The sequence below is a fragment of the Strix aluco genome, chromosome 17, assembly GCF_031877795.1.
Source record: "Strix aluco isolate bStrAlu1 chromosome 17, bStrAlu1.hap1, whole genome shotgun sequence".
Taxonomy (NCBI): domain Eukaryota; kingdom Metazoa; phylum Chordata; class Aves; order Strigiformes; family Strigidae; genus Strix; species Strix aluco.
In genome coordinates this window covers 5,590,666-5,605,548 of record NC_133947.1, presented here as the reverse complement: position 1 = coordinate 5,605,548, position 14,883 = coordinate 5,590,666, and the positions used below count along the sequence as shown (strand labels likewise).

Below are 14,883 nucleotides of genomic sequence, written 5' to 3'. Positions count from 1 at the left end.
GCAACAAAACCAGAAATAGGAACTATGAGTATTCCTGTTGTAAAGACGATGATGGTTATCAAGCAGTTTGTTAATTACTGGAGTTTTACATCACTCCATATTCATTATCACTTTGCAGTGCTGCTAGTAGTGTGAGGATCAGTGAAGAGTTTGACAGAGTATAATAAAAATAATGTGTTTTATTGTATGGTGTGGAAGAGTCTGGTAAATGTGCACTTAGCTGATGCTTTGAGACAGTTGTCCCCAAGTGTTCCAGGGGAGAGAATATAACTACAGTTTGCTTAAAAAAAAAAAAAAAAAAATTAAAAAAAATTAGAAGGCTTTCTAAACTTCTGTCTTTCTAATGATATTCCAACCCGAAATGACAATATTATTTCTTTAATTAATGTTTTAAAACTACTGCTGTCTTGCTTAATTTTCAGCATATCAGTTGCCCTTTTGATCTCAACAGGGTGGAATCTGTATACATGTTCATTAAGTTCAAGACCCAGGTGAAAATTGGAGGCAAAATCAAGCCAGACAAATTGCTTACACTGTCATTGATAAACATTCCTTGCTTTCATACTATTATTTACATTTTTTTTAATAAAGGAACATTAAAAAATAGAGAGTGGCTGATGTTTTTGCAACCATACGTGCACTAACTGAAAAATACAGTGTTTGTACACCTACAGTGGAGTGGAGTTTCTTAAGACCTGGGGCAATAGGAAGCATTGAAGATGGGAAGGAAGAGGGTGAAAAGGCTTCAGTTTTTCCTCTCTTTTCCTGTCTTATTTATTTTCCTTAGATCAGTGCTTTTGGCCTTTCTTGGCTCTCTGCCTTGTTCCCATCAGTGGTGCCAAATCCATAAAGCAAAAAACTGGTAGTCTTCAGGAATAAGGTGGTCTTTTGAGAATTTGCATCTGATTATTGATCATTTCATTTTCTTCCTGCATCAAGCTTCACTGACCTTCCTTTCCCTACCCCAAAGTTTTGAGAATATATGCAGCAGTCAGTGATGAGGAGCTGGTGTTTAGGGATGATCGTGTTTCTGTTTGGTAGAGTTCTGCTGCTGATTCAGACATGTTCTCTACACAGCTAAGTCGTCCTGAACAAGATGATTTGATGCTGTTTGCTTTCCATCTGTAAGAACAGCACTTTGCATTGCAATCATGCTTTCACAACTGTAGAATGTATAGTAAGATCCTCCATGTCTGTATCTAAAAGGCAGCAGAACGTGCGGCTGGCATGGTGGTGTCTTCCTTGACCCTATCTTTTACAAAAGTTGCATTGATCTTTCATTTGATAACCAGAATTCCCACCACTCTTGGATATCTGCATCTGTCTTATTTAAGCAGTACTTTTTTTTTTTTTCCCTGCTGTTCTTCTGCATTCTTGATTGGTGAATATGCTTTCAGTTTCATTTTAGTTGTTGGTTGTGAATAATTATAGAAAGGAAAAAGTGATAAAAAGCATTTGCAATATGAGTACTTAATTAACTCAGTAAAATGAGGTTTTCAAGCTGAAGGTATGAGCACTACCTTTTAAAAGGTAAAAAAAGAAAACATGCTGTTGGTAGTTTAAAGTCTTTTGGATACTGTGCTGGAAAATGTTAGTTTTCAAAATGAAAAAAAATTAAAAATAGTTGGTATAAATATTCAGATAATGAAAGCATTCTGTAAAAACAGTTTAATGAAGATTAAAAGGTCACTTAGATAATTTAGCTGGGTTTTTTTAGTAATTACATGGCTAACTTGGTTTACCTCAAAGTAGTAATTTTATGCTGTATATAGCAAGAAATGAATAATGTAAAAATTTTGTTAAAGTGTATTACAATTAAGTTACAGTTTACAGACTCAATACTGGTAATGCCTTTAGGATGCTAATTCCTGGTTATACCAGATGTTTGATCATGCATCTCATTTGATTGCACTATTTAGTATTCAAAATAACTATTGTCAGATTTGACATAAAACACAATACAAATATAGTAGAGGCAATGGTTTGTTCTGTAGCTTGCTTGAGCCTGTTACGCTTTTTAATTTGGCTGCATGTAATCCCAAATGATAGTGCTCCTATAGAGCATTCCAGATGGTTTTCTAGCCTACTCTTCTGCTTGTGGTTAAAAGGTAATTTTACATATTTGGATTAACCTTTCATTATTTATTTTAGTTTTTATGTCCAAACTGTTAGTTTGAATGTCTCTGACAGGTTGAGTTCTCTGCTCTAGCTTTTTCTGCTATGATATCATTTTTGTGCTTTAATTTTTTTGTACTTTGAGGTTCTTTGGTCTCCCTTCGTTTGGTTCTACTTTTAATAGCTTACCCATTTTTTTTCTCCCCCTATTTGTTTCCAGTTCATGCTTTTCTAAATAACTTCCAGGTATGTCTAGTGTTTTGCATTCAAATGAATTAAATTCTGATTGATTTTGAAGAACGTCTTAGTCCCAGTCTGAAATTGAATTAAGTTTTTATTTAGGCATAATTAGATACATAAATGTTTACTGTTGAAGTAGAAAAGTTATGAGATACTGAAGTCTGTCTACAGAAGTGGTTCAGTGACTGACAGCAGTTTAGTCAATAGTGACAGTACAGTTTTGATATAATACTTTTCAAGTTCGTGTTCTCTTTCAAAGAGATATTCTGCTTTCATGTCTTATAAATTTAATAATGTATTTTTTATTACAGGGAGAAGAAAATGAAAATTCAAGATATTAAAAACAATATTAAAGAAGCTATAGAGGTAAACTTACGGGCTATTGTTTTCAGTTATTCAAAGCTAGATATTCAGACACTCTGCAGTATTTTATTTTTATTTCTTTGCAGACAATAGTGACAGCAATGGGCAATTTGGCACCTCCAGTTGAACTAGCCAATCCAGAGAACCAGTTTCGAATCGACTACATCTTAAATTTAGCTAACCAGATAGACTTCGATTTCCCACCGGTGAGTAAATAATTCAAATTGTCTGCAGTCATGCTTTTTTGCAAATGATTGTATTTTACTGCACTGTATTAAACATTTACAAAAACCAGTGAGCTGCTCTTTGGGAATTACTACAGTAGGTGTCTTTGGTCAGTGCTAATCAAAGTGTATAGCAACACAGCTAGAATATTCAAGCTGATCCTTTACGAACACAGAGACCCTTGTCTACTTGTGCTTTACTGAAATAATCAGCTACAGAGTTAAGATGGACAGTGCTGGCAGTGACGTTTGGATATTGTTGGGAATTGCCCTGCCCAAGAGGAGTGAAGATAGACACAGCAATCTGTTGATGATTAGCTGGCATTTAATGATACTGTATTTCTTTCTTTTGGAAGAATAGTAGAGCTTTCTTGCTGATTCAGACATGTTCTCTGACAGCTTGTCAGCCAGACTTTCTGCAAAGGCTCCGCACGCTACGTCCTTGCCCCAGCCCTCCTGGTCCTAGTTAATCATTCAAAATGCCAGCAGTCCCAGAGTAAATGCAGGAAGTATAATTATCTCGTTGATGATATAACTTTGTGCCCACTCACTGTGATGAATTTCCACTGTATCTCAACCAGGCTGGTAGCAGAAGCCCATGAAAATACAGTTTGCAAACACTAAACTCTTAAACACTGAGAATACATTTTTATTAATTACCATGAAGTACCTTATACTTGCAGTAATACAGGAGTGTTTCAAAGCTTGTATTCTCTCTCTGCACTGTTCCAGAGGTCTCAGGGTAGGAATTACGATGATGTATCAAAATCATGATCCATTTACATTCGAATTTTGTATCCAGCAGTAGTCAGTCCCAGGTGCTTGAAAGGAAAGTGCAAGTGGGAATAGTAGTAAGATGTGGGATAGTTTGCACCACAGCAAGGTTTTCGTAACTTTGATTTGTAAACATTATTGAACAAGGTAGTCTGAAACCAGTGACAGTTACCTTTTGCAACTGTTGCCACTTCTGGGAATTTGTCTGCTTTGGTCAGCCTTTAGTAAAAGAAAAAAAACAAACAAACAAACCCACATACTTCGTGTACAAGGAAGAAGTCATGTGCTATTAGCAATTAATTGGAAATACTGGCAGTGTAATCTTCAAATCCAGTAATTTTCAGTGTTCAGCAGGCACAGTCAGGTTGATGGAGAGGGAGATATATTTTTCTTCTCTAGCACATAAAAATGTAGTATCAGTCATTTTAGCTTAAGGAATCTGAAATAAACTAGAGATTTTGAGATTTTTAACTTGATACCTTTTTAATTTTGACACTTTTCAGCTTTATTTCTAGGAATATTTGATCCCTTCATGGATCATCTCTCCTGCTAAGGGGACAAAAGAATTTGTGCTTTGAAGATAGTTTTAAGAGAATATTCGAGAGAAAAGACAGTGGCTCCTTACTCCACCCTGTGTGCTCTTGAACTGGCTGTGTGCCTGCTGCTCTCCTACTGCCCATTGTTTTGTGATAGTTCAGGTTGTGATCTGTAACAATGCTGTAACAAGTTCCTGTGACATACCTCGTACTGAAATACTTGATTTTCCTTGTCTGTTCTATCTCAGAGGCTTTTTTTTCTATTCAATTGGAATGCAATGATTTTCTTAATTATTATTTTTCTTTCTCCTGAAAACAAGAGTCAATTGTGTAGTGGTAAGTGAATAAGCCAAGTGTGTATGTGTTACATTAAGTGTTTTTTATATAAAAATTAATATTCAGTATGTAATATCTCTGGTAGAATACATGATAGCAAGCCCTTGATGTCTAAAGCAATAGAAACATACTTCCCAGGTCCATAAATAATTTCAAGTTCAGTGAAGAGTCTTTGATATGTTGAATGGCACACAACTTCAGGAATAACAGTGCTCCAGTAAAACTATTTTTTTTTTTCTCTGAGCAAAGGTATTGTATTAAATTTTTAAGCCCTGAGTCTACAGAGGTTTAGGTGTGTGTGCATGACTTGGACCTGTGGCTAGCTTCACTGGCATGATTAACTACTTCACATGTAAATGTTTATAGGGTTGAGGTTTTAAATGGATGTACGTTAGCCACTAATTTTAAAGGAGTATTGTTGGCTCCCTCTACCCTCCATGATTATATAAGCTAATATGTATCTGATTTCTGAGTGTGTCTGAATGTAGGTTGTAGTGCTTTGGTACCTGAAAAACTGAACCTGCATTTTAATTGCGTATTTTAAATCAAGTTAAGATCTAGAATGTCCCTAGATGCCAACTGTCAGTGCATAGTATCAGAAACAGACGATCCTTGCATACCTCTATAAAAATAACTTTGACTTTGTTATAGATTAATTAAAAATAGTTCATAGGAAAAATAGTTTTCTGTAAGTGGAAAGGATAACCTTTTGCTAGTTGTGCTTTATATCTAAGGAAATCTTGATTATCTACTTTCCCCTCCAGTACTCTGGTGGGAGAACTTCATAAACTGGCAGCTATACCTTTTGCTTTGTAGAGTATTAATGCAGAAGAAGGGAGGGGAATTTTTAGCAATGTTAGCAGTATGCAGAGCTGTCTATTTTGAGTTGAAGAACTTGCTTTCTGTCTCTTCCATTTTCTTCATGAAGGTAGGGAGAAAGAACACTCATGTACCAAGGAGATATTCTTTGAGTACTTAGCGCCATACTCTTTTAAAATCCAAGGTCGTTTTGCTTCCCTTTAAATGCCCATTAATCTTTTCCTAAACATTAATTTAGCACGCTCTCCAGAAGGCAATGCACAGGCATACGGAGTTTAGCACTAGGACTATGTAATTTCTTTTCCAGCCACAGGGGATCTTCTTTAGAACATGAGGCCTCATCCTTCTTCTGTACATAAAGGAGTAGTTTAAATGAAGTTTAAGGTACACAGCAAAACCTGTGTTTATAATTACCTGTTGGACAGGTGGAGCTGGAATGCAAATTTCCTAACAGTAAGGTTCAGTGTGATGTGAAAGGCAGAAGAAAGTAAAGGAAGAATGTAGGAGTTTTACAGTGTGATGATAGTGTAAGGATCTAGCTCTACATATGTAGGATTCAAAGAGCAACTTTTGTATTCTGATACTCTAATTCTTTTCTGAGTGTGTGTCTCCATCTGTTTGCTTTGCAGTTTTTGACTTACAGGGAATGTGTGTCACTTGTGTAGAGCATATTGTATTGAATTAAAAAAAGAAAAAAACAATTCAAGTTAAAAATAATGTTGGTACAGTGCAATGCTAGGTTAAACATTCCCTTTAAAACTGAAAATTTAGTATGTTGGAGACTTACTAATTCAGCACACTTGGTATTAAGCAACTACATTTCTTGAATACAAATAAAAGCATATGGGGAAGGGAAAAGGATAATACCTACTGAAAGGAACTCTGTCCACGTAATCATGCTCGTGATTTAAAGTATTGCAATATTTAGTAGGTCAAATCTGTAGTTCCTTTTGTAGTCCTTCTGTGTTGTTTCATCATACTGCATATATCATTAGCAAGAGCCTAGAAGAGTTTCACTCTTACAGCCGATGGTCCAATTTGTCTTGTCTTCAGTATGTTTTCAACAGTTTCTAAAATGGAAATTACAAAAAAAAGCCCAAAACTATATGACTGAAGTGAATTGATAAAGGTGATGAACATAACCACATTGAAAACCTATGGAGAATGCTAATTAGTAATATTCTAGGCAAAACAACTGAGTACTAAGTTCATGTTTTTATGTGAAGTATTTTCTGCCTTAGCTCATTGTGGACTTCTGAAATAGCTTGAGGACATAATATCTCCATGGGTAATGGAGTGCTGTTCTGATTTAGTTTTGCAAAATACTTTGCTGCCTCTGGGGGTAAAATCTATCCTTATTATTATTAGGCTTGTTGCACAGCCTTTTCTTGGAGCAGAGCAGAATGGAAATAACAGAAGTCTAATCAGGTCCATGTAATCTATTGTTAATATAAATAGCACTGATAAATATTGTGTGTAGTATATATTGTGTGTAGTGTTCTATTTGCATCATTGGGAAACATATTCTTACTAAAATGACAAGACATTAAATGACTAAGTCTTGCAAAAAAATCTAGCCCTGCTAGTTTGAATGAACACTTAGAATAACAGAGATCATGCTTTCCATAGAGAAGTACTGAAAACAGAACTCTGTTTTTTCTAAAACACTACAGTACTAATTTTTTGTGGAAGATCATTTAAGGAGGACCATTATTATTGCCTTTATTCAAGTTGGGTGTTTATCATGCAATTAAATTGTCACTGGCTAGCATGATGACTTTAAGCAAAGGAAAAGAAACTTGAAGTAAGAAAACCTCCACATTCATCAAACTGAACTCATATGAGATAGTTGAAACGTTTAATTTTAATAATCAAGCTGATTGTGAATGTGCATTAGCCTTAGAAATGAGGTAGAATCTATGTGTTGATGTATTGGTACAGAGCTGAAGGCATACATGTAATTACTGCTGCTGGGCTTGTGTTTTAAGATTATATCATGATAAATAATATTTTTTTAAAGGAGGAATTTATAAGTGATTTATAAAATGAGGCTCCCTAATGAAACAAGTAGAATAGTTCGTTTGCTTGAGCAGTAAATTGAGGCTTCCAACTGGCATTTCCATACTTGCTCAACACAATTGTATGTGTATGTTTTCAATGTCAAAAATCAACCACAAAAGTATTTTCAACAATTCTGACTAGCTGTGTATCTGTTTCAAATATAGGGTGATTTTTGCTGAGCTGGGTTATAGAGGTGATATTTTTATTCCTGTTCTTCATACCAGACAGTGGTTATAGGATATTTTCTCCATCCCTAGTACCAACTGGAATAGTGGCCTTTTTTTCATCCCTTTCTTTTTGCTCTTACTTTTTAGAAGAGGAAAAGAAATGCTCTTGTTCTATGAATATTTCTCTTTCCATGATGAACCCATTTGAACCAAGCTGCCAAATGAAACCTATTTATTTTGGGTCACAGTCCCTTTATAATTCTCTGGTTTTAATGAGATACTCAAAATAGCAGAACAGTATTTACAACTACCTATGTTTAATTGTTCTGGACTCTGCTGAGGAAGATGCCTCTTTAAAATACCATAATAACTTAAGAAAGGTTATATTCAAAAAGTAGTAGAATCGGAATATTACCTTTGAAGTGCAGAATAAGTGGGGAATCACTCCAGCCTGTGGCTCTCTAGATCTAGCAAAATACATGTTTAGAACAGATGCAATCACTTTTAGCATGTTGATGAAATTGTCTGCAGATTTTTTGGTCCTGGTTTATTTTTTTATTACACTGCTCCGTTGTAGTTATTTTGAATCTCCCACTACCAGTGCTGCTGAATAGTTTTATTATGGTTTCTGAGTGGTGTCCTTGAGGCCAAGCTTTACCACATGCTGGCTTCAGCCTCAAAGCCAGCTTAGCATCCCCTGTGCCCACAGCCATCCCTTCCCTCTCCTCCACACCATGATGTGCCACCCTCACTTGCACCAAAAAACCCTCTGTTGGATCCCCTGCATAAATCAGACCATTGAACCGATACAGGTTAAAAATAGCCCTGGTAACCCTTACTCCTTCTCTCTTCTATTTTGGGGAGGTTATTTTTAACAGGGATGAGTTTTGAGGGCAGGTTTATGGCATGGCCCATAGACAGTGTGGTACAAATGAGGTGGTACAAATTGTGTAATATGTTAATGCGCAGCAGGGTCAGCGGTGGGGGTGAGAGTCCTTAAAATGGTTTTGACACCAAAATCTTCAAGAAAGCAACAAGAGAATATAGTCTCAGTAAGAAAAGATGTGAACTGGGATCTCTTTGCTGCCAAAAGTGTTCCTTAATTATATAGGCAACAGAGCAATATTATCTGTCCCTGTAGATAATCACCCTGATGGGTATAATGATAGGTATATTATTATTCCTGTCTAAATACATCATGGAAGAAGTGGAGAGCTGTTCTGGTTTGACAGCATCACTAGCTTTATAATGTAACGACAAATGTATTCACTCAAATTGGGGACATTTCCAATGAGGTTATCTCAAATGTCACAGATTTTGGGGTGTGGAAGTAGGCAAAACATTTTCTTTGGCGGGGATACCTGTGGGAAGCTGGGAAAGGTGGGAGACAGAGCCTGGTTTCTTGGGTGTCCGGATAATACTGTATGCAATTTGGGTAGCTATCACAGCGAGGAAAACTTGGGGCTCTTGCTTTTTCTTGTCCAGACTCTCGTTATGATTTTGAGCGAGTCATCTCAAGGTCCTATATACTTTTTTTTTTAATGCCCTATGTACCTTGTTTTCTGTAAAGTAGTGATAGTATATGTATCTTGCAGATGCATCTTGAGGTGCAAAATTGGTAGAAAATGTGGATATGTGAAGTATTTTTAACTCAGGAATGTTAATGTTGTTAACAAAAAGGAATGGGGAGTATTACAGACAGTATCAGCAGAGTGGTGTGATACTAGATCCTCTGAAGTAATCTTTACTTACTCTTTTTTAATCTCCATTATCTTATCTACACAGAGCAGCTCCTTCTAATTGGACTTCTAGATAATCCAATTGAGTTTACCTGATCAGAGTTTAACAGGACTTAAATAAAGCTGGTTTTCCTATCCTTTAATAGCAGAAACAAATTCTTGAATACAGATAAATTAAAGAGTTCTTTTGAAGCCTTCTTTTACTATAGGGAATCTGAGGTAGGCAGTCACTTCATCTCCAGGAAAGCAGGGCTCCCTCATGGGTAATGGTTACTTGGCAAGACAAACACCATCATTCTGAACATCCCTCCCTTCCTCCTTCTTCCCCCAGCTTTACACACTGAGCATGACGCCGTGTGGCACGGGACATCCCTTTGGTCAGTTGGGGACAGCTGTCCTGGCTGTGTCCCCTCCCAGCTCCTTGTGCACCCCAGCCCACCCGCTGTGGGGTGGGGTGAGAGGCAGAAAAGGCCTTGGCTCTGTGTAAGCGCTGCTCAGCAATAATGAAAACATCCCATTTGTGTTTTCAACACAAATCCAAAACATAGTCCCATACTAGCTACTGTGAAGAAAATTAACTCTACCCCAGCCAAAACCAGGACACTGGTGATGAAATAAACAAAGTAAAAAATGTTTTAAAACATGTTGTTATAAAATTGCTTACATCCATTTATACAATATTAATCTGTGTAGCAGAAGTAATACATACAGACTGTATGTACCAGGAAATCAAATGGATGCCAGCTAATGGGCATGAAGCTTTGAGAAATACCAATTTAAATATGCATAGTATGTTTGATTTTGATAATTTAAGTCAGCAGTTCATATTTTTACTTTAATATATAATTTGTTTTATCGTGCTGTCTAGTAATGAAGGTTGCATGTTTTTGTTGATTTGTCTATTTGTTTCTCTTTTCCTCAAATACAGGTTAAGTCCTCTAGTTTTCACCTTGTTTTAGAGTTTTTCCTCACAAGTTTTAATTTGTAGGAAAAAACTTGAAAATCCGTTTTTGTGAAGAAAGTAGGAAGCTATCAACTAGGGGTGTCTCTGTAGGAGGAGTTTCATAAATTGTTAAGCCTGTATTCAGTAAAATAACATACATAGTTAAGTCAGTCTTTCAGAAGAACAGTAATATTAGAGTACCTTGGCTTTAAATATAGCCTAAATAATGAGTAATGTGTATTTAAAAAAGAAAAAAAAGGCCAATCTCCCTTTTGACTTCTGTGAACAGAAATGAGATGAAATGTAAAAAGTAAAGCTAAGCAGCTTTACTCTAATTAGCATTACTTTTCTCTATAGTGATTAGTCTCTTGATTTGTTTGCTGCAGTACTTCTTGCTACACCTGATTCGAATCTTAAATGTGGCAGCATCTGCAGGAACAACTCTTGTCCCACCTTCTGGTAATCCAGATTTTATTGCCAGTAACAGCAATTTCTACCACAGAGAAAATGGGGATGCTGTTACTTCTTATGCTTCAGTTTGTTACATGCAATAAAATAAAATGTATCCTGTGCATGAAGTGAAAATATTTTTGGCTAGAAAATTATGGGAATGTGCCCTTTGAATTCTGCAGTGGTTTCACTGAGGTGTTCACATAGTTTTATTGAAATCCCATAAGGTATTTCCTTAATTGGAAAATCTACAATTCAGGACTTCAGACAATGGTGTTATCTTCACATCTTACCTGTAGTACAGTCGTTATAGTACAAAAGAAACACCCTATATTTGCTTTATTATTATTTTACTTGATTAGCATTTGAAGTAAATGCTAATGCTTTATTCCGCACTTGTATTTTTATCCAGTAAATTCCCACCATACCATATTTGTAGGTTCATAAGTTCATGTTTAGAAATCCGCTTGAAGAAATTGTGACTTAATTTCTCTTGATACATCTTCTTTGTTTTCCTCAGAGCAGTCTTAAAGAACAAGAACAGATTAATTCAATTTATGTTGAAATAGAAGAGCTGTTAGCTGAATTAAACAGGAAATAGGCATAAATTTAATGTAGAAATTCTTAAGCATTTTCTGGTTTTAATCACAGTTAGAGACTGTCACAAAATGTTGGTGTACACATAGATGAAATAAAATTTTACCTGTGAGCCTGCCTGGTATTGCAGTGGCTTGAGAAAGTTTCTGTGAGAGGCTGTATGAAGACTAAGCAACATGTAAATGTGCTCATTGCCCTGTGGATGTGCTTTCTGGGTGTATAACAAAAAGTGCCTTTGGGCATAAAAATTCTGTAATGTGCAGAGACTTGGAAATGAGATGGTAAACATGCTTCTAAAAAAATAATGACTTCAGTATTTTAATTTAATTTGCATTGGGTCAGATGAGTAAAGGATGAACTTGGATGAGCATGGAAGTAGCTAAAAAGAAAAAAGTGAAAAATATTGTGATCTATTTTACATTTTGATTCTGTGGAATACTCTTCGCTCTCTTTTTACATGTGTCCCTCTGTGCTGAATTTAAAGTTGGTTTTCATTATTCCAGTACCAAATACAATATATTGTAGTATGGCTAAGTTGTGCAAAGTTACTTTGTTACATGCAGCCATCTGACTTCCAGCAGGAGACTTTTAGAAGGAACAGAGCAACAGGGAGTGTGCCGTTTAGTTTATGAAGTTATGGTGGAATTTAAAAAACATGTCAGGTCTGAAATCTTGAGAGAGATCCACAAGCACGGGCCTTTTCCCTTGTCAGACTTGAAGTTGGCAAGAGCTCATGTGGGAATGAAGGTGTGTGAATGAAGAGGTATTTGCTTGCGTATTTGCTGTGTGTGTGACTCCAAGTTTTGATACTGCCACAGACCTGTTGCTCCCATAGCTGACTGGAGCTGGTATGGGTATCATGTTTTCTAAATGTAAGCATCTCTTCTGGTAGAGTCTTGCTGTTCAGAGAACCAGCAGGTTGTCAGTGTTTCCAACTTGCCTTTGGAGAGTACGTGACATTTCTTCAGTGTTCCAGTAAAATTTAACGTTTCTTAAGCTCCCAGGAAACTGGGTAGCTTTTTGCTCTTAAAAGAAAATCCAAGTAAATAAACAGAACTTTTAATTAAGCTATTGTAAGTGTATGTAAGCGTGATTTCTTCACGTAGACTGTATTATGCCTATGAATACTTTTATGAATACAGATGTTTCTACTTCAGAAAGACTGTAAGATGATTAGTGATCTGTCCTTGGGGTTTGTCTGAAATTAGAATGAGGAGGTTTTATCTTTTACCTTTTTCTGTTGGTGGAAGCTTCTGGCAAAAATTGGCTTTTTGTTTCCAACCTGAAACAGGGCAGTAAAGTTGCAGTATGGTACTGGGTTCAACCCATTATTTGAAATGGTGTTCTTAACACTGCATAAAGTAATAAGGTCATTTGATTTGACTATTTGTTTTAAGTTTATTATATATTCATTACACAAAAAGCAACTAAATGACGTAATATGAAAGACATTTTCCAAACCCTAATTTAAGGCTCAAAGGAAATTTCCCAAAGTTTTATTAAACCTTCCTCCTTATCCAGAGGTCTACAAAAATAGCTGATGGTTGAACTGTCTCTATTACTGCTCTCTACTGACCCAAGAGAGAGCTGGAATGGTGTAGAAGACTTCGTTGTGAGTCTTTTATACTATCAGTAAGTTCGTTAATTAATTGCCTTCTTTCCATGTATGAGTATACTCTGAAGAAGCAGAGGAACACTGATTACTCGGTTTAAAATTGCAGAGGAGTGTTGACAAAATGGGGAGTAGGGTCCACATCTGCCAGCTTCCATCTTCGAGCTCTCACCAAAAGTGAGTTGTTCTTCTCTAATGAGCGTGATGTGCTTTAAATAGGAGTTGTGTGAAAGGATTATATCTGAGCAGTGTTCTAGTATCAACAGATTAAGCTTCTGTGGTGATTAAACTTCTTGTGAAAGTAGAAGTAAAAGAAGAAACAGTGTGACATTGTGCTAGTGAGGCCTTTTAACCAAAGGCACTTTGTAGATTATGGGTATGGAATTGTGTGTTGGCACATTTCTCAAATGCTGTGGTGTTTTGAAACTCTTAACAAAGGGGAAAAATGGAAGTTTAGACTTCACAGGAGTTTCTTAAATAAAATTTCCTTCCCATTGTCCATTCCTTGCAGCCACATTCGGTTTAATTTGTGCTTCTAGAAATGTGAAGATCCCTTAAGCAGAAACCCAAAATGTTTCAGAATCATTCTTCTTTTATAAGCATGAAAAACTATTGATAATGAGACTGAATGCTTGCTGAAAATATTTCTGACTCAGTTATGGGAAGTGCTGAGTACTCTGGCCTCTCCCAAAGTTTTGTACTCAGCTCTGGACCCATGCCAGTAACTGGAGAATATCTTCAACTATTTGTAGGTATGCGTTTCCTTTGTGATATCATCGGCATATTTTCCCTAAAATAGCAAGCAATAATTAACACTTGTTCACACCATTAGGAATGCAGATGTTTCCCTATTCAAGTAAGGGGCTTATTAAACTGTCTGATTTGACAAATTTAACACATTCTAGTTAGTATCCCTGTCCAAACACAGGGAGAATGACAAGATGCCATGAGTTTCCTTCTCTGCATGGCCTTACAGTCAGTAGTAATCACTTGATTTCAGATATGAGCAATGAAAAATAAATCAATTTGTCATGTATTTACCTATCCTGGAAGGAGAAAATCAACTTGTGCAGTTTGTCTTGGAATGCACTGTGCTGCCCTGCCATTCTGTGACCTTGCCTTGTTCTAGTTTGGTTCGTTAGTGGAACGCAGCAAACTGCCTGACTGTCATGAAAGTAAAATTTATGTGCCCCCACCTTGCAGAGTAGGTTTGTAAAGGGGTTTGAAACCAATGGTCAGTGTTATTTTTAAAAGCTGAACACGTTGGGAAGCAAATGTCCTCCAAGATACAATTTTACAGTTAGAAGCTGGTTTGGTTTGACCTTTAATCATTAGGTTTGTAAGCGGATGACCTATTTAAAACTCCTGTTATGAAATGTGCAACTCCATGGGACAGTGAACTTTGCCCAGGAATTGAATCCCAGTTTTAACCACAACATTGTGTAATGGATGTACACACCTTTTAGTAGGTAAGGGTTTTTTTCAGTGGCATTGACTTTTGCTGGAATTAGTAAATAAGCTGTTCTAATGACAGATCCACATATTTTACGAAGTAAAGGTATTGTTGCATGTCCATGCTAAGGTTCCTGTGAACATTGTGTTACAGTGGCAAGAACTGTGCCAGTGTTTCTCCCTGCCAACATCCTAATCCCTATAAAGCATTGCTTCATAAACATTTTTTTAAACGTCTCTTGAGTATTTATATATCTGGAGGGAATAAAACCTTGTAGACAGTATGTCCAGTTTTTCTCTTTCATTTTCTACTAATATTTTATCCTTTTAAAATGCCTCTCAAAAGCTGATCTTGGTTTCTTTATTTTTTCCCAGGCCTGGAGTTTGTCTCTTGAGGATTATTTTTTTTTTTTAACAACCAAGATGCTCAACCTCCAAGTTCTTTAACACTTTCT

General features: G+C 36.3%; 1 protein-coding gene across 3 annotated transcripts in view; it reads left to right on the top strand.

Moving 5' to 3' along the window:
* The window catches only part of GNAS (GNAS complex locus), a 159,309-nt gene that overhangs the window by 98,597 nt on the left and 45,829 nt on the right, over nucleotides 1-14,883 (top strand). For all 3 annotated transcript variants that reach the window (XM_074843105.1, XM_074843106.1, XM_074843107.1), the window contains exons 3-4: nucleotides 2,667-2,721; nucleotides 2,805-2,924. In XM_074843105.1, the coding sequence (XP_074699206.1) occupies nucleotides 2,667-2,721; nucleotides 2,805-2,924 (175 nt within the window). The remainder of the gene's footprint in view (nucleotides 1-2,666; nucleotides 2,722-2,804; nucleotides 2,925-14,883) is intronic.